The following is a 20,249-nucleotide window of genomic DNA, read 5'->3' on the forward strand; positions in this document are numbered from 1 at the left end:
ATGTACAGTGGTTCTCTTGGGGCTCAAGCGTAACGTAGAGTGCTAGTCGACCTTGTTCAACTTCATGTTCCCTTGAGGCTGACTTGCTGTCAGCTGAAGAGAGGTGTAATGCAATCAGTCTCCCGACCAGAAGTCCACTCTTTCATTTTCATAAACTTAATTCACCATCACCCGTAACTCCCCTTCTCCTTTTCTAACTCCAAGTGAAAAAAAATGATGAATACTTTTTTTCACTATCTCTTTTTATGTTTGTTAAATCCCTACTGCTTAGCTGTTTGTAAATGAAGGTAACTTACTGAGGTGAAAGTGAACAAAAAATTCTCCAGGCTATGTAAAGGGCATTTGATAGAGGTTTTGATCAGCCTGGTGCATCTCATCCTTGTACAGAAGAAGGCAAATGGGCTATATAATATGTTTATAGCAGGTATTTTTACCTCATTGTGAGGGTGGATTGAGTCACTCAAAAATTTTTTCATGTATTAAACTTGTAAATTTAAAACTCAGGCATCCGCGAGTTGATGACTATCACTTTTTTGACAAACTTTCACTTTGGTGGTTTCTAGACCTTTTTTTTTTTTTTTTTTTTTTTTTTTTTTGGTCAGATACATGAGTGTGATAATACCTTTTTTTTGTTTGTTTTTTAACATGGGCAACCCACTTCCCTCAGCAATCTCACATGACCCACAGTGACTCTCGGTTGGCATTTTCCCCATTCAGAATCTCTGCTCTGCAAAATAATTTTATTTAATGCCACTTGTAAAACCTATAATATAATCTATTATGAGTAACCAGTCAGTAACCATATTAAGTCAGTATTTCTCTTAATCTCAATTAATAGACTTAAAGTAAGGCTAGGCATGGTGGCTCACATCTGTAATCTCAGCACATTGGGAGGCTGAGACAGCAATATGGTTTAAGACCAGGATTTTGAGACCACCCTGGGCAACATAGTGAGACCGTATCTCTATATAATTATATTTTACATAAATATTTAAAAAATAAATATTTATAAATAAATATTTAAAATATAATGAATTAAGGAGTATTTATTTGTACTCCTTAAATATGTAAGTATACATATTTAAGGATATATATATCCATATATATATTTAAGGAGTACTAATAAATACGTATATTTGTATTTTTAAGGAGTACTAATATTAACACAATATAAAAAGTGTAAAAAGCTACATTGTCTCCCCTCAGCTAAGGAGTAGATATAACTATGTTTCTATTATTTGTAGATTGATAAATCTGTGTATCTTTCAAAAGTTCCTTTTTATTCATTCTATCCTGCCTTGGCTGGACATTTTAATGAAATCATAGGGCCCCAGTCTACATTTCTATTAGGATGGCAAAACACTGATTATTTTATATTCATCCCATGAATTTGATGATGCTTGAACTAGCCTGGCCACATATAATCATTTTGTGGAGTAGATTTTCTGTGGCATATCATCTGGAATAGAGCTTCTATACTGAAAATTAAGCAATATATAGAGCAATTGTAGGTATAGTGTTACCCAGGGATCTCTACTTAAATAATTTCTTCTTTCTAATATTATTCTCTTTCCCATTTTCAGCTTGGAAAGAAAATGGCTCTTGTGTTTTAGTCTAGCACACTCTGCAGGCATCTGTGGTTTAATGGAGAAAGCTGAACTTAGAGTCTGAATATCTGGGATCTCATCTTTCCTCTTCTGTTTTATAACCCAGTAGTCTTCAGCAAGTGCCTAAATTTTTCTCATCTTCGGTTTTCTCAGTAGGAAAAGTTGGATTCCAAGACCTTCTTTCCAGGTTGTTGTAATGATTAAATGAGACCGTGCATGTGGAAATTCCTTTATCTAATGTAAGGGATTATAAAAATACTGTTATTATAAAATAACTTGCTTCATTAATGGGTGCAATGGCTCATGCCTATAATCCCAGCACTTTGGGAGGCTGAGGCGGGAGGATCGTTTGAGCCCAAGAGTTCAAGACCAGCCTAGGCAACATAGTGAGACCCCATTTCTACCAAAAAGTATATATCTATCTCTATATCTATATATATAGAGAGAGGTATCTCTATTTCTACCAAAAAGTATATATATATCTCTATATCTATATATATATAGAGAGAGAGAGAGATAGATATAGAGATAGATATAGAGATACTAAAAATTAGTAAATTCCTCGCTTCCCACAGCCTCTGTACTGAGCCAGTCAGAATAAGGGCTGCATGTCACTCTTAACATCTCACAGCCTTAGGAACAATCTATATATTTGACTGGCTCAGTACTGTATTAAATAAACACAGATTAATTGACTGGCCTGAGGATGAAATAAAATCTGAGGTAGCTGTGAAATTACATAGTTCTTTACTTATACAGTTATTTCTTGTTCATTATTCCTTCATACATGTTTACCTTTTTTCCGCTAGAGAGCCCAGTCTGCTCTGTGTGTCTTTGAGCCTTTTTTGTATAAAAAGAACCTCAGTTTTTCCGAATGGAGAAAAAAATACATATTTATTTAAGAAGCATCAATAAAAATTACAAGTTGCATGAGAGCTGATATTAGTGGTAGTGTGCCTTACTGTGTTGGTGTTCTTTATATAACAATGCCTTGTATTATATTTGAATGCATGTTTACGCAAGACAGTTAACTTTTCTGCTAGTCAGTAAATGGCATTGATACTTATTACCACGAAGCATGTAAATTTATATCTTATAAGAGTAAATCAGTTGGCTGATACATTTTCTCTCAACTGTTTTTATTTTCCAGTGCTTTCTCTAAAATGGATAACATCTGGGGAATTTTCATGACATAATTGTAATAAAGCATCTACACAGTTAAATGGCTTTAACTGAAGCTAAGCACATTTCTCTTTCCCCTACTTCCCACCTTTTTAAAATTAAAGGCTTCCCAGTCTTTTTATGTTGTATTTGTCATTTAAAGCATTTTGTATTGCAGCTGGATTCTGAAACTATGTTAAATTGTCTGTTTCTCCTGGAAACATTCCAACAGAGATCAGTTTCTTTTCTGGACCATCTAGTTCAGTACTTTGCTCTTATATATTGTGTTGAATAGAATTGAACTGCTATTTATTGGATTTGTCAGCCTTAAATTCCAGTTACTATTTTTGCCTCTGTGGTATAGCTATGTAAAAGAATTAAACAGCTTAAGAACTATATTTTTAGTCTATTTGGGTAGTAATATACTCCTTCCTGTTCATTGTTCTTTCAGACATTTGTCAGAAAATTTCACAAGCATGTAATTGGTTTGTCCAAGCATAAACTATAACTTCAATATAAAGAAAGCTTAATAATGCATACTAGATAATACAATTCATTTTATACACATATACACAAACATGTAATTTTCCTTGGACTTTTTGTAATTTTGGAAGCCTGTGTAAATTAGTCTACCAAATGATATTATTCTGCCAGTAAACACGGGAGTTCAATAAAATTAATCATCAGAAACAGTTTAAATAGCTTGTAACCTCACTGGGGAGAAGCTTGAAATTATTCCGTGCTTTTGGGTTAACTTAACAAAAATTACTGTCTTTTTTCAACATATAGCCTTTGAATAAGGGAGATAAATTACTAGGTTTGGTTTTGTTTTAGGTGATTTTGATAATACCACAAGTGGTACCTCTGTTTTCATCTTTTGTGTTAGAAAATTTAAAAATAATTAAGCTATAGAATTAATTTTATAGTGATAGTATAATGCCAGAAGAATCACCAAACATATCCTGTTCTGAGAAGCCTTAGTCTGATTATACTGCTTTTTTATTTTATTTTTTGTTTATGGGGTGTTTTGTTTTGTTTTGTTTTGAGATGGAATCTCACTCTTCACCCAGGCTGGAATGCAGTGGTGCAATCGTAACTCACTGCAACCTCCGTCTCCCGGATTCACGCGATTCTTCTGCCTCCCGAGTAGCTGGGATTACAGGTGTGTGGCGCCACACCCAGCTAATTTTTGTAATTTAGCAGAGATGGGGTTTCACCATGTTGGCCAGGCTGGTCTCAAACTCCTGACCTTGAATGATCTGCTGGCCTCAGCCTCCCACACTGTTGGGATAACAGGAGTGAGCCACTGCACCTGGCCTACTTTTTGTTTTTTTGGCAGCTTTTTACTTTGTATTATTAGAGCAAATGTGGAAACTTTCCTTAGTAGTTGACTGATCTGTACTTTTCTTTTTAGATAAATGTTCTTCACTTTGTTTTCAGAAACTACTATTTCTAAAATTAGGAAATACAGATATTTATATTACATAAAGTTAAATACTACCTCCGAAAAAGTGCCAGTTCTTTTTGAAGTGAGTGTCTTCAAGAGTGCAGGGAAGACAATGATATTTTAAGGAAGATAGAAAGTGACACGCATTTAGTAGCACCTTGGGAACTTTCTTGGCCTTCCCTGTCTTTTTCCATTCTCATACATGTCTTCCTTAAAAACCTCAATGTATGGTAGTTGAGCAGCAGCATGAGTTAGAAATGTATTCTCAACAGATAATGTGCTTTTGAGTTAATTATCCAGACTGACCAAGTTATGCCTGGAAATGTGTCTGTAAGGGACATAAATGTGCCAATTGCACCGAATTATAGTATATTGGAGTTGAAATGGATCTCAGAAATAAGTGGTAACCAGCCTAACATCCTAAATGTATTTATAGAAATATACAAGTTATTTTTAATATTCCTTTTTTTTTTTTTTTTTTTGAGATGGAGTCTCGCTCTGTCACCCAGGCCTGAGTGCAGTGGCCGGATCTCAGCTCACTGCAAGCTCTGCCTCCCGGGTTTACGCCATTCTCCTGCCTCAGCCTCCCGAGTAGCTGGGACTACAGACGCCCGCCACCTCGCCTGGCTAGTTTTTTGTATTTTTTAGTAGAGACGGGGTTTCACTGTGTTAGCCAGGATGGTCTCGATCTCCTGACCTCGTGATCCGCCCGTCTCGGCCTCCCAAAGTGCTGGGATTACAGGCTTGAGCTGCCGCGCCCGGCCTATTTTTAATATTCTTAAAAAGCCTATCTGTTGAATCAGTAGTGCCTATTGTGTAATTGATTGTCTTAGCTTATTTTATAAGGATTTTTGAGAAGAAGCTGAAGCCTTTTGTTATATGGAGCTCTTTCTTGAGTGAACCTGGTCTCCATGGAACTTGCTCCTATATTGGCTTTTATAGTCCTGCTCCTTTATAGTTCTTCTCCAGCTTCCATTTTTCCTTTTGTCTCCTCTGAGGATTTTTTTTCCACTCTCCTTGTCCAAAATACTGTTGTTTTCAAGGTTTTATCCACCTTGTAATTACCTTTCTGTATTCCTTTCCTTAATGAGCTCTTTTGTCAAGTAGCTACAACTATTAATCCACTATTCCATTTCATAATCTCCCTGGAGCCCCCAGCCCCAGTCCTCAGCCCTTGGTAGGTATTGAGCAGATGCTGGTTAGTGGGTGAGTGGCGGGAGAGTGAGTGAGTGAATGAATGAATTGATGCCCCCTTGACTGTGCTCCAGCCTCTTCTGACAAACCATCTACAGAATGTCTTTACTTGGAGGTTTTACCTCAGAAGGTGCCTACTATCTCAATGAGCCTTATCTGAGAGTTTCATACCTACTTCAACTTCCTTTTTTTTTTGAGATGGAGCCTTGCTCTGTTACCCAGGCTGGAGTGCAGTGGTGCTGATCTTAGCTCACTGCAACTTCTGCCTTTTGGGTTCAAGCGATTCTCTTGCCCCAGCCTCCCGAGTAGCAGGGATTACAGGCTTGCACCACCATTCCCAGCTAATTTTTGTATTTTTAGTAGGGACGGGGTTTCACTATGTTGGCCAGGCTGGTCTCGAACTCCTGACCTCAGGTGATCCGCCCACCTCAACCTCCCAAAGTGCCAGGATTACAGGCGTGAGCCACCGCACCCAGCCCCTACTTAAACTTTTACAACTCAATTTCTGTTAATAGTTCTATCTTATTTTCTAATCTTCTAGATTCTCCCCTCCTTCCCCCCTTCCCAGAAAATGTAGTCATCTTTGACTTTTTCTCTTCTGTTGTGAATTTGGCTTTCTAAACCCAATTTTTTTTCTTTCAAAATTTCTCAGATTTAGCCCTTCTTTTCCATTTTTCTGTAACTGTCAACGGTTCAGGGTCTCATCACCTCACACCCAGGTTATTGGCTTGTCTGCTGCTAACATTTCCTCCACCCCTCAATCATTTAGACATAATAGACCAATTTTCATAAAATGTTACGTTGCTTTTTCAAAGGCTGAAGCAAAAACATTGAGAATCTTTGAGATGAGTATTTCAGTAAATCTGATTGCATTAGGTTAGAAAAGAAATGGGAAGATAAGAGAATCAATGTGAATAGAATGCGTGTTTGAAAAGTTTGGCAGATCGATTAGACCATTAACAGAAGACTTGAATTAGGTACTAGTTTCACTTTACAAAACGAAACACCTTACATCATATTTGTTTTTAAAATAAAGCTGAATATATTAGAAGGATGAATTTTTTTGAAAAAAGCCCATGAACAGTTACAGGATAATAGTATAGTTGTGTAATTGAGATTTTAAAGGAGGCAAGAAAAGATGGAGTCCAAAGTGTAGGTAGAAGACTGAAATTCTTTTTTATTTTTTAGAAGAAACTTCTGTTAAGGATGAAAATGGAGACATAGAGGGAGTGAATTATTAAATAAAAACAAGTATACACGATGGTGCTTTACCAGATGATCTCCTTCTTAATCTTTGTATCCTTTTCTTTTTCTTCAGCATGTTGACATAGCGGCATTATTGATAAAATACAACACGTGTGTAAATGCAACAGATAAGTGGGCATTTACTCCTCTCCATGAAGCAGCCCAGAAAGGAAGGACGCAGCTGTGCGCCCTCCTTCTAGCGCATGGTGCAGACCCCACCATGAAGAACCAGGAAGGCCAGACGCCTCTGGATCTGGCAACAGTAAGTCCTCATTTCAGATACTGAGTATTGTTCCTTATACTTTCCGAGATGACATTAAATTCTCAGGCTCACCAGCTTACTTTTAGTCATGTTTATTTCACTTAGAACAGAGATCTCCTTCTGAACATTTTTGAAGTTCACACTTTTTCTATGAAAATATAATTTAAAACTCTAAGGCAAACTAATCAGTAAGTTAGTGTAATTTTTTTTGCCATTCTTAGCCTGCTAGGAAAACATGAATCATAAGAAAACACATTTTTAGAGTGTACCCTCACCTGCCACACGCTTCCTTTATAAACTTATCTCGTACCTTCTATATTTGGCATATTATTGTAGACCAACTAATGTTCATGATGATTTACCTAAGTCCGTGAGATGGTCAAAGAAAAATTAACTCTGGGCAGTATTATTTAACTGCAGAGTCAAAGTTAAGCACCACATCCTCTTCCCTGAACTTTCTGAAAATCAGGGAGTTACTGTATAGTCACAATAATTTCTAATTTTTTAAGCCAGAAATGTTTTTTCAAGTTATATTCTGTTTCATTTATTTATTGCTGAGTAACTGTTTCAAAACACTTAGTGGCTTAAAATAATAATGATTTATTATTTCTTATGATTCTGTATGTTGGCTAGGAGATTCTTCTGGTCTTACCTGGGGTCACTTGTGTAACTGCATATAGCTGGTGGCTGGGGCAGAAACATAAAGACGGCTTCACTCATATGCCTGGGGCCTTGACAAATACAGCTAGAAGGCTGGGGCCTCTCTAGTCCCACGTGGCATCTCATCATTAAGTAGTCTTGTTGGAATTTCTTCACCAAATAATTGCATCTCAAGAGGGAGAAAGCAGAGGCTGCCATTGTTCTTTAAGGCTAAGCCTGGAACTGACATGCTGTCACTTCCGCCACATTCTGTTGTGCAAAGTGAGTCATGAACTCAGCTCAGGTTCAAGGGATAGGAAAATAGATTCCACCTTCTTTGAAAGGAGAAGCAAAGATTTCATGGCCATCTTTAATCAGCCACAGTCTTCCCTGTGAATACAAATTAAATCTATTTTTCCCACATTCAAATTATACTTACCTGCCACACGTTCCCCCAACCAACAAGGGGCACAGATAGTCATCACTGGGTCCTTAGCAGTTCTAAAATTCAGCCAGGCACGTGTTATCAGGGCTGTCTACTCTGGAGTTAGGGAATGGTGCCTGATTAGGGCCCAGTTCTGCTCCCAGGGAGTGGTTCACTGTGGCTGTCTTTTTCTTCCTTTCTTTCTTTTTCTTTCTCTTGAGACACAGTCTGGCTCTGTCACCCGGGCTGGAGTGCAGTGGCATGATCATGGCTCACCGCAACCTTGACCTCCCAGATTTAAGCCATCCCTCCACCTCAGTCTTCTAAGTAGCTGGGACTACAGGCACGTGCCACTATGCCTGGCTTTTTTTTTTTTTTTTTTTTTTTTTTTTTTTTTACTTTTTGTAGAGACAGGGTCTTGCTATGTTGCCCAGGTTAGTCTTGAACTCCTGGGCTCCTCCCTCAGCCTCCTTCCTCAGGCTCCCAAAGTGCTAGGATTACAGGTGTGACCCACTGTACCCAGCCTCTGTAGCTCTTGGCCATGCCCTCTGAATTATCCTTCTCTTTTCATAAGAAATGGATCGTATTTACAGCCAAATGGCTTTCTCAACCTTTTACCTGCTCCTAGAAATTTTGGGGACCCTAAGCCTTTTACTATTTTAATCTACCTGTCCCTTTTAGTCCAAAATAGTACAACTCTTCCTTTATAAACTTTTGGATTTCCCATCAAATTATGCACCCATCAGCCAAAAGCCCCACCCACAAATCTTTTCAAGACAGGTCCCTCTGTAATATGGATTCCAAGTCAAGGTGCAGTGGGGCAATGCCCATAAGACCCTTCGAAGCTCTTTCATCTAGCCAAGGGAATTCACAAGGTACCACCTTAGAGGTTTTTTAAAGATTTTGAGGTAATATATCTATACTTCTGGTGATTTTTATTCTGAGGCCATGTTTTCCTGTCAGCACCCTAGATTTGACCTTTGGCCTGAGGCTATGCCTTACTTGAAGAAACTTTTGCTGATGGAGAGGCTGGGAATGGTGAATAATTTTATTTTCTAACCTAGCAAATCTTGGGTGAATACATTTTCTTAAAGAGAACTAAACAGTTCCTTTCTCTCTGTAAACATACCAGTCCAGCTGGCGAGGCAAAATTTGTTCTGGAAATTTCCTTAGCCAAATTTACAAGTTTATTTAGGTTCACGTTCTGCCTTCTATAAGACCTCATGTGCCAGTGTTGCCAAACTTTCTGCTACACAGCATCAGTCCCCTTTCTCTCGCCTTCAGTTGCACTTGCCTGTCTTCCACTCACAGCCTTCCTCAGCAATAACCAGGCCACCCTTCACACCTCCAACCAAAGCCACATGTCCACCAGCACCCCACTTCCCGGTACTGGTGTGCATTTCATTTCTCTATTGCTGCACACTAAGCCACCCCCAAACCCAGTGAGGGTTTAACATGACGATTTGTTATTTCTCACACTTCTGGGAGTTGACTGGGCTCAGCTGGGCAGTTCTGCTGGTTTTGTAGTTACCTGCACCTGGGAACTCAGCAGAGGCTGGAGCTTCCAAGATAGCCTTTCATCCTGCAGGGCTCTCCCTGCATAGGATCTCAGCCCTCAGTAGTCTAGCCCAAACTTCTGTACAGCATGACAGATGGCTTCTAAGAGAGTAAAAGTAGACACTGCCAATCCACTTAAAGCCTGGCTCAGAAGCCTCAGAACATCACTTCTGCATTCTATTGGGCAAGACAACTCACAGGGCAAAGCACATTCAAGGTGGGTAGAAATTCAAGGGGAGGCATGCATGTCGGGAGGAAGGAATTGATGGCTGGCTGTCTCTGGAGACTATCTCCCGCATACTCGAAAAGCAGTTGCATCTAATACTTAAAAACTGTAAAGTTTATGAATAAATGAGCTAAGAGTGTCATCCCTTTGAAATTTCACCAGATGCTAATTTTACATGACATTATTAAGTGTAAATAACCAGATTATTATAGCTGTTTAAACATAAACAAAATATAGTAAATATGGAAATTTTTCTAAAGAAGGGTGACAGTTAACACTGAAAGTGCTTTTTTTTTAATGAAAGAAGAAATATTTTTAAAAATTACATGGTTTCTCCAATTCTGTCTACTGAAACTACTGAAACTCTTTGGAGCTGTGGATAGGAGAAGGAATGATCAAAAACCAGAAGGGGATAGATAATGAGGCATTCATTAAGGAAAAAATCCACAAAGCATTTGGTTCTTAGTGAAAAACTTACCATTTCAATATATAGTCTTTTCACGTTTTTTTTTTTTAATCATTTTTTTAGGCTGACGATATCAGAGCTTTGCTGATAGATGCCATGCCCCCAGAGGCCTTACCTACCTGTTTTAAACCTCAGGCTACTGTAGTGAGTGCCTCTCTGATCTCACCAGCATCCACCCCCTCCTGCCTCTCTGCTGCCAGCAGCATAGACAACCTCACTGGCCCTTTAGCAGAGTTGGCTGTAGGAGGAGCCTCCAACGCAGGGGATGGCGCCGCGGGAACAGAAAGGAAGGAAGGAGAAGGTGAGTAGACCCCGTGAATGCTTATTTATTTATACCTTTTGTTAGTGGAGCAGAATTACTTTTTTCTATTGATAATTATTGAACGCCTCCATTAGAGACGTCCTGTCTGTAAATTTTCATACACACAACATCTTATAAGAAATATTTCTTCATAGAAGACTGCCACATTTCTTGGCATTGCCATTGTTCTTATTTCTGTATATTCTAGAGCATCTGTTTACAACCAGCATCTTATTGAACCACTTATATTGAAATTATGTCAGAACACAACTGAGAGGTCATTTCAGGAATGAAAACTAAAATGATAGCTGATACATTTAGATTTTTTAATTCATTAAAAGCTTTAGATTTCTCTATATAAGTAGCATTCTATAGTATAAATATTATACTATAATATTTTAAAATTAGTATTCTGTATATTTTTATAAATTACAATAAGTTATAATTCTATATTCTAACCATATTAGAATTGATACAAATACTAATTTGATAAAGATAAAACGCTCTGCTTTTATTTCTCAATCAACTTGAGAAATAAAGTGTCTGAATTAAATCTGTGTATTCTGTATTATTTTATGCCATGTAAAATCATCTGACAGCCAAGGTTGTCAGAGTCATGTCTTTAAATGGATACTGAAATTTTCTTTATATTTAGAGAATTCTTTCTGAGAATCTCGAATATGTTTCTGTTTTAGTTACCGGTCTTGACATGAATATCAGCCAATTTCTAAAAAGCCTTGGCCTTGAACACCTTCGGGATATCTTTGAAACAGAACAGGTAAACACTCTTTTATATATTTGAGTCATTTAAACTAAATACTAAGAATTAGGCTGGATGCAGTGGTTCACACCTTAATCCCAACACTTTGGAATGCTTAGGCAGGATTGCTTGAGCCCAGGAGTTTGAGACCAGCCTGGGCAACAAAGCGAGACCCCCATCTCTGCAAAAAAAAACCGAAAACATGTTTTTAAGTTAGCTGAGCATGGTGACTTACTGGGCTGCTGGGAGGCTGAAGCAGGAAGATCACATGAGCCCAGGAGTTTGAAACTGCAGTGAGCTGTGATTGTGCCACTGCATTTCAGCTTTGATGACAAAGTAAAACCCTATCTCAAAAAAAAAAAAAAAGAATTATTAATTGCCACCCACCTCTTTTCTCTTTTGCTTCTTATGAGCTATTTTTAAACCCACAACACATTTCTATAAGAAGCCAGAGGAGCCCAGTATTTTATACTTCTCCCCAAAATTGTCTAACAATTGAGAGTCTTTATTTTATCTTTATAAGCAGCCTAGCACTTTGCATTTTATTACATGTCAAAGCTTAGACCATGCAACTACCTCAAAAGAATGTTTTCGTAATTGTCCTTGGTTGTTTTGTTTCTGAAAAGTGTCAGTCTTTATTCATCTCATTTCATTATTCACGTGACTAGGCTCCTGAAGCAGTTGCCCATTAATTTGGAAAGCACAGTAGTACTTAGACAAGTGCACCTTTTAAGAATCGCCCCTTTATGAAGTTTCTCTTGTCCACTTGGAATCTTAAATAATCTTGAACCAAAAGTTGGCCATACATTCCAATAGACCCACCCTATTTTGGGATCCATCTTAAATGTCTGTGAGGGTCTAAGGATGGAGTCATCATTAGGGCATTTATGAATTTAGGATTATTCTGTTTGTTTTACTGTTTTCATACAGTATAAGGAGTTGTAATATTGTATGCTTTCATTATTATGGTCAACTTTAAATATTGAATGCTGGTAAGTCCTGAATTTAAATGGACTATTGATATACATGAAATTTTAGAATGGAAAAGGTGTTTAGAGAAAATTTAGTTATTCTCCCAGGTGTAGGGATCGCCCTTGTATAATAACACCCATGTTAGTCCTCTAGCCAGGGAAGATACCTTGTTACAATTTGGGACAGGTGTAATAGAATGCTTGTAACTTAAAGTGTGCCAAAAACTGCTGGTAGGTATAATTCATTTGTTTTGGGCTTATGCTCACCCTGTTTTGCACAGAGATCTAATCTCCAGTCTACATATGTATTCAGTTTTACAGGACTATACTCCCTACAGAGGCTGTAGGGGAGAATCTATTCCATGCCTCTTCTTGCTTCTGATGGTTGGCAGCTTCTTTGGCTTGTGGCCACGCTACTCCAGTCTCTGCTTCCATCTTCACATTGCCTTCCTGTCCTCTGTATCTCTTCTAAGGACATTTGCATTGAATTTGAGGCCACCAGTATAATCTCCTCATGTCTAGACCCTTAACATAATTTTGTCTGCAGATACTCTTCTTCCAAAGAAGGTGACATTCATAGGTTCTGGGGATTAGAACATAGACATATCATTTTGAGGGCCACCATTCAGCCCACTACAACACAATGTGTCCCTTTATATCTTTTTAAGACCTAGTCAACTTATCAGAGGTGTCAACCTTTCAACCACCCACCTCTACACATCTTCCCCTATTTTAGAATACATCTGTTTTTTCAAGTATTCTTTATATGACATAATTTTCCAATATTTCACTCGCACCTTTGGCCCACTATGGTTCCCTTCTAGGCTTATAGTCAATTTGGAGTTAACTTAAAAACCAGGTCTTTTTTCTATTTTATATCAGTTATACTGTTAAGATTTTCTTCTGCTTTTTCTTTTTTTTAGCTACATTTTTTCATTATAGTTCATCTTTAATGCTCTTAATAACAACAGTTGAGTAGGGATAGCATTGGACTAAAAGAAGACCTTAATTCTAATTACTTTTACCCTCTTACTAGCTGTGTAAAATTGGGCTAAAAGACATTTATCCTATCACTTCCTTTACTGGTAAAACCTAATGCCTACAAATGTTCAGAGAGTTAAAATTCTCGGTAATATTGTGCTGCTGTGTCAGCTTTTAATACAGTGATGCATCACATGTGCCTTTGGTCTAATGGTTAGGACTTTATAGACTGCTGTCTATCAAATCGTTTTCTTTCCCAACCATTTATTCATCCCGTGGTTTGGAGCTTTCTTAGGAGAATATCCTAAACAGTAAGAATGCTTTATCCTTATTCCCTAACGGAAGGTGTGCAAGCTGTTTTAAAACCATTATACTCTGCTATTTCCATATTACAGCTATAGCTGTTCTTCCCAAATCATTTCCACAATAATTGTAAAATTTCAAACACATCTTTGCTAAATAAACCAAAGACCTTAACTCAAACAAATAATTCCAATATACTGATGAAAGTTTTCTAAAGAATGTTAATTTTCTTCTTTTAGTCAGTTTGCATTATAATTTTATGTGTTAGTTCTTTTTTACTTTATATTGTATATTCTCATTGTCAGTAACTGACTTCCTGTGGCATATTTATCACATTTTATTGATTTGAATAGTTTAATAGTTTAGTCTCCTAGTCACTCCTTCTGACAGCTTGTTCTGGTTTCATCAGTTTCATTGTTCTTTTTTTACTGCAGTTTCGTTCTGAGTAAATAGTTCCATTGATTTTCTTTTAGCCAGAATAATTTCTATAGCCTTTTCTTGATCAATACATAGATAATTGCATTTAATGTGTATTACCAAGCGCAGTTCTTTTCCTCCAGACAAGTGATACTACCTTTCTTCGTTTCTAACTGTGTCTGGCTCAATCATCAAGCAATCAAATGTATTTTTATTTTAATTGCAAATGTTATTTATCTAGCCTTCCATTATAAATAAATGTGATAACCTTTTCCATAACTTTAACCATTAGCATTTTCTCCCATTAACATTCTATATCAGTAATATGTGATGATGGTGCACATACTTGTATAGTGGGGGAGGAGTGAGGGTGCGTGCATTGTACTCATTTAATTCATATCTGGTTGGCTTAAGCCAGGGGAGCCATTGTTTTCTGACGTGCTTTGACATGCTCATATGTCTCATTGCCTGTGTACCTACTCATGGATGCCAGTGGGGTGTGGAATGTAGGTATTTTATTTCTGGTCCCAGAAAAAAACCTTCTGCACATCATAGCCTCACCTCCTATCTTCACAGTTACTCTCTCGGAAGTCTCTAAACTAAATTGTCTTGTTTCCCATAGATACTTTGCCAAGTTCTATGTTAAATAATATATACCTGTATCCTTTCTAGTTAATTATAGTACCCATGTGACCTTGGCCCTTCCTTTATAACATAGCTTTCTACCTAGGAACATAGGTAGAACACTTTTTCTATGGGAAAGACAGATTTTATTTACACTGCAATTCCTGGAACATAAATGCTATCACTTGGAAGACTGCTTGTGGACATCTTTATGGTTAACCTGTGTGTTTTCATGGAAAATGACCAGATAAATTTTGATTTCAAATTCTTGAAGATAAAAGCATGGCCTCCAGTAATTCATTGTGAACTTGATTATAAAGTTAGTACTTATTACTACTACTGTACCATACAACCTTTTAAGCCCAAGCAAGAGAAAGGTCTTTTTCATTAAAACTAATTTTCTCTCCCCACCCAAAGTAAAATGACTCTTAGAAGCTAGAGGTAGCTCTTTTTGCAGTGACCTTTGCTTTATGTGCAAGATGACTTTAACTGACACGTGGATAGTCTTTATTCTTAATATTATAATTTTATTTTAATGTATACTAGATAGAAATAACTAGCCCAACAAGCTTGTGATTTCCTCGGTATAATAACCAAGTCAAGGTTTTAAAAAAGGAGCAAGTTAATTTAAATATGATTTTCAGAAAAAAATGTCTAACAGCTGATAGGAGTATATATAAAATCCCTGAATCTTGAAGCAACATGTCTAAAATCCAGCTAACCTGCTTTCCATCTAGATATTTCTATTTCTTTTTTTGATACAATAGTCTCATAGTTCTCCATCTGCAGAATTTTGGAATAATCTTTAATTATTCATTCTTTTATTTTAACCATTTCTATTTACCAGGCCCTGTAAATAGAGTTCTCCAGTTGCTTTCAGATTCATCCCTTCCATGCCATTTTATCTTCATCTTGTTCCCAGTTGCTTTCCCTTCCAAATCTGCCCTTCATAATGCCAACAGTCTCATCCTCCTAAAATACAACATTGATCGTATTACTCTGCTGAAAAGACTTCCCAGGGCCTTTGGTATACTTTTTTTTTTTTTTTTTTTTTTTTGAGACAGAGTCTTGCTCTGTCTCCCAGGCTGGAATGCAGTGGCCCGATCTCAGCTCACTGCAACCCCTGCCTCCCAGGTTCACGCGATTCTCCTGCCTCAGCCTCCTGAGTAGCTGGGACTACAGGTGCGCACCACCATGCCCGGCTAATTTTTGTATTTTTGGTAGAGATGGGGTTTCACCATGTTGGTCAGGCTGGTCTCGAACTCCTGACCTCATAATCTGCCCACCTCGGCCTCCCAAAGTGCTGGGATTACAGGCATGAGCCACTACACCTGGCCAGCCTTTGGTATACTTCTAAACCCCTTAATTTGATAGATAAGGCCCTTTAAGATCCTCTCTGTGCCTGCTGCTCTGCCGTTCCCTCCTTTTAATCCTTGATACATATTCTCCTGTCACCATTTTGAACTACAGTACTTAAGTTCCCTCAAATACTCTGTATTCTTTTAACTGATTTTCCCTTTGCACATGCTATTCCCTCTGTCTTAAGCACACTTTCTTCCTTCCCCTGCCTGATGAACTCCTGCTGCTTAGCTGAATTATGACCTTCTTCTGAGAACCTTTCCTCATCTCCTTCCTGCTCCTTCCTTCTCAGCCCTCCTTGCAGCCCTGACCAAACAGGCCACCTTCACGAGAGTTCTCTTAGGGATTCTCTAAGACATTGACCCATTTTATGTGTGTTTATTATCTCGAGTAAATAACATGAACTCTGGTTGGCACTCTATTTCATGGCCCCACTCTTTTACTATCAGTTATTTGGACCAACAATGTAACTTTCCAACTATAATTGGTCGTTTTAGAATTAAATGAAATGTTTACTTTTTAAAGAAATATATAGCATAAAGAAGGTACTCATTAAACATTTTTTGTGTGAATGAGCTGACATAGATCTAAATTCCTTAGCTTTTCATTTAAGGTTTTTCAGTGGCCACTGCCTGATAAATATGCAGACAAATTGGACACCATGTAACTCAGTACAACTAAATTTAATGTTTAATCATTTTCGCCTTCTAGTCATCCTTTTAAAGAATAGAAACAGGGAAAAGACAGATACAGCTATACATCTCAGCTCTTCTGTATACTGTTTTCATGACTTCTCTCAGTACCAGTGACCTCATAATACATTAATAGTACTTCATTATCCATCATCGTAAGGATTAAATGAGGTAATGTAAATAAAGTGCTTTGAGCTGTGAGTGGATGGTGGTTGGATGATGAATGGTTGGATGGAATTGCAGGAATAATGTATATTTATATTCAGTTGCAAGTATAGAAAGTTGTCCCATTCCCTTTTTGTTTTTCAGATTCCACAGGTTAATAGCTTTTCATCTCTTCTATCCTTCAGGATAGCCTAATAAACATTGCCTTTTTTTTTCTTTAGTTACGTATTTTCATATTCATTCCTTTTGTGTGACTGTATCTAATTGGATAAATGCCAAGATAGCATGGGTAGATCACCTATCTACTGCTGTGTAACAAATTACCCAAAACTTAATGGCTTAAAATAAGAAACATGTATTATCCCACAGTTTCTGTAGGTCAAGAATCTAAGCATGGCTTAGTTGGGTGCCTCTGGCTCAAAGTCTTTCCCGAAGCTGCAGTAAACTGTCCGACAGGTCTGCAGTCTCACCTGGGGACTCACCTGGCAAGGGCGGGGACCCGCTTTCAAGCTCGCTCACAGTGTTGGTTGACTGGCCTCGATTCCTCACCTGTCGGCCTCTCCACAGAGTGACCTTATGGAGTATTACTTACCTGTTGCTGCTTGATAATACCGCAAACTCAGCAGCTCGAAACAGCACACATTTTGTGAGTCAGGACTCTATGCACAGCTTAGTTGTGTCCTTGGCTTCATGATCTCTCACAAGGCTACAGAGCATTAGCCAGGGCCAGTGTCTCATCTAAAGACTCCACTGGAGAAGGATCCCCTTCCACATTCTCACATGATTACTGGCAGGATTCAGTCCCTTGCAGTCTGTTGGACTGAAGCCCTCAGTTCCTGCCATGTGGGCCTCTATAACATGGTTTCTTGCACTATCAAAGCCAGCAAGAGAAAAAGGATCTGCTAGTCACCTCTCATCACCATTGCTGTATTTGCTTGGTTAGAAGCAAGTCACTAGGCAAGCCTGCACTCCAGGGGAGGGGAGCACACAGGATGTGGTGTAAGAAGGTGGGAATCATTGAGTGTCTGCCATAGCATGGCGGCCAGGTCTTCTAGGGTGAGCAGTCCAAAGAGTGAGCGCCCAAGATGGAAGCCACAATCTATCACCTAATGTAGAAAGTAATTTCCCATCACTTCTGCTGTATCATATGTGTTAGAAGTGAGTTGGTAAGTCTGTCTCACACAGGGAAGGGATTACAGGGAAGACACAAATGCCAGGAGGTAGGAGACCACTTGCCACATTCGGTGTGAGAGCTCCTCTCAGCCTTGCCTTCTAAACTAAGTGACTTGCTGTCAGTCTCTTCAGGTTGTTTTGTTGGTTCGATTTGGGTTTTTTGTATTCATTTTATGATTGGAGCTATAAAATGAATAAATATATTAAATAGTCTCCATTATTCCTCTAGAACATTGTAGAGAATATTGTGTTCTGCTGGCCTGGTGTCTGCGTCCTCCAGATACGCACTATATGTATCAATTCAGAAAAGTCTGAGGATTCTCTGAATTGAAGTTACCACATAGATATGAGACCCTTGGTTTTAAACTGAAGTTAGTTTGGAATATTTAGAAGAAAAAAATGGGACATCAATAACATAGTTTCCAAATTCTATTAAAATCATGTCTAGCTAAGAATGTAAAGGCTCCTATTATTCTGTAAACTATTCCATCTCAAAGATGTGTATTTCAAAACTGGGTTTTTTGGTTTTGTTTTGTTTTGTTTTAAAGCTCTGCTGAAACCTTTCTTTTGGGTGATTGGAAGTAAATTGCCTGCTTTGTGCAATGCAGCAATTATTGCTTAAATGGCCACTTAGAAGCAATATAGAAAATTATTTCCAAAGAATGAGTGATGTATGCTCATTTCACTGGAAAGATCAAACTCATATTTTATTCTGACAAAAAAATCAGCAGAGGTCCAGGCCTAATTTGTCAGTTTTTTAAATGTTACTTGAAAGTTAAAAGTGGAAAAAAGCGATCTTGTTTGAGTTGGAAAAGGAGTGTCTGTAAAAGAATTTCTTGGTTCTCCAAGGAAGGGGAAAATCAAAGACTAATCTTGTAGACTGGTATTTGGATTGTCATAAGGCCAGCTTCGTCAAGGCTGGAAAGTTGCATGTTCAGACTTCAAGAAATGTGGCTACCCAAGTTCATCCTGTGTGTTCAGAACATAGCCACTGGGTGGTAGTAGAGTCCCAGCTACTTTAGTCCATAAGGGAATTAGGTGATTTTGAGCCAACTAATCGTCTCCATTTTACAGGGATAAATAACCAAAAGTTAAAAACTAACCAAAAATTAAAAACCACTATGTTGTATAAAAACAGAATGTATTTTAAGCAGAAGGGATTAAGTCTGAGAATTTATGAGAGAGCTTAAAAACCATCTACTCTTTCCTTATCCAAATTGGAATTTTAAAATGTAGCCTCTCTTTAAAACAGTTTGTAATCTAACTAAATACTTGAGATGTCAATCTCACTGCTTTTTAAGGCAGTCTGTCCCAGGCTTGAGTATTTCTTAGCACTGAGAAGTTCTTCCTTATCTATCGTCTGAAAACTGCTCTCTCCTTTTCCTGAGCTCTGTTTACTTGCACTGAATGCCTCTCCCTTTCCCCCACCGTTCATTTCTACTCCCTGCTGGATATTGGGATCTGGTGTTTCCCATTTTCAAGCTATTGATTCCTCCTCTATCTGGAGGCAAGCAGTAGATGATAGAACAAAATCATCTAAAGGAAATATAGCGATGATCTTCTTGAATTTCTATAGTATTATTTCTCCCTTTTTAATTCTCATGGACAAAAAGCAAATCAAGGAGTACTTCAAGTAAGCAAAAAAGCTGTTGAGACTATCAAGACAACTTTAAAAAGATTGTAAGCTCATGTTTGTAAAGGAAACAAAATAATTTTATTAATTTGCATAGTACTCATAGCATTGTAGACAATTGGAAAAGCTTTTGTCCTCTGAAGAACTGTTAAAGATTTCACAAGTAATTTTGTTTCATTTTTCAGATTACACTAGATGTGTTGGCTGATATGGGTCATGAAGAGTTGAAAGAAATAGGCATCAATGCATATGGGCACCGCCACAAATTAATCAAAGGAGTAGAAAGACTTTTAGGTGGACAACAAGGTAAGCTATTCAGAAAGAAAACAAATTTCAGAAATCAGTGGTACAAGGTAAGTGTTGGGGCTGACAGTTGAACTCAGCCTGTCTGACCCCAGAACCATACACTGAACTATTGTACCTCCTGTCCCTTCCCCATCTCAGTTATTGGCCTCGTGCTCCCTGTAGCTGGAAAAATCTGAGTCAGTCTTCCCTCTCTCCCAGCACTTTGTATCCTCAGTTTCTCTGGCATCTCTGTACTTCTGTCCTTTCCCATGACTGTCACTTGATCCAAGCCACCATTCTGTCTCCTGGACTATCCCAACCACTTGGTTTATCTCCAGCCTTTACATTTGCTTCCTT

At 38.0% G+C, this 20,249-nt stretch overlaps 1 protein-coding gene across 1 annotated transcript in view; it reads left to right on the plus strand.

Annotated features, from left to right (window-relative positions):
* LOC105491154 (tankyrase) overlaps positions 1 to 20,249 on the plus strand; it is a 226,311-nt gene that overhangs the window by 182,003 nt on the left and 24,059 nt on the right. The window contains exons 18-21 of the mRNA XM_011757309.3: positions 6,728 to 6,916; positions 10,292 to 10,529; positions 11,225 to 11,307; positions 19,793 to 19,913. Of these exons, the coding sequence (XP_011755611.1) occupies positions 6,728 to 6,916; positions 10,292 to 10,529; positions 11,225 to 11,307; positions 19,793 to 19,913 (631 nt within the window). The remainder of the gene's footprint in view (positions 1 to 6,727; positions 6,917 to 10,291; positions 10,530 to 11,224; positions 11,308 to 19,792; positions 19,914 to 20,249) is intronic.

This window comes from Macaca nemestrina, chromosome 8 (assembly GCF_043159975.1).
Source record: "Macaca nemestrina isolate mMacNem1 chromosome 8, mMacNem.hap1, whole genome shotgun sequence".
In the NCBI taxonomy this organism is placed as follows: domain Eukaryota; kingdom Metazoa; phylum Chordata; class Mammalia; order Primates; family Cercopithecidae; genus Macaca; species Macaca nemestrina.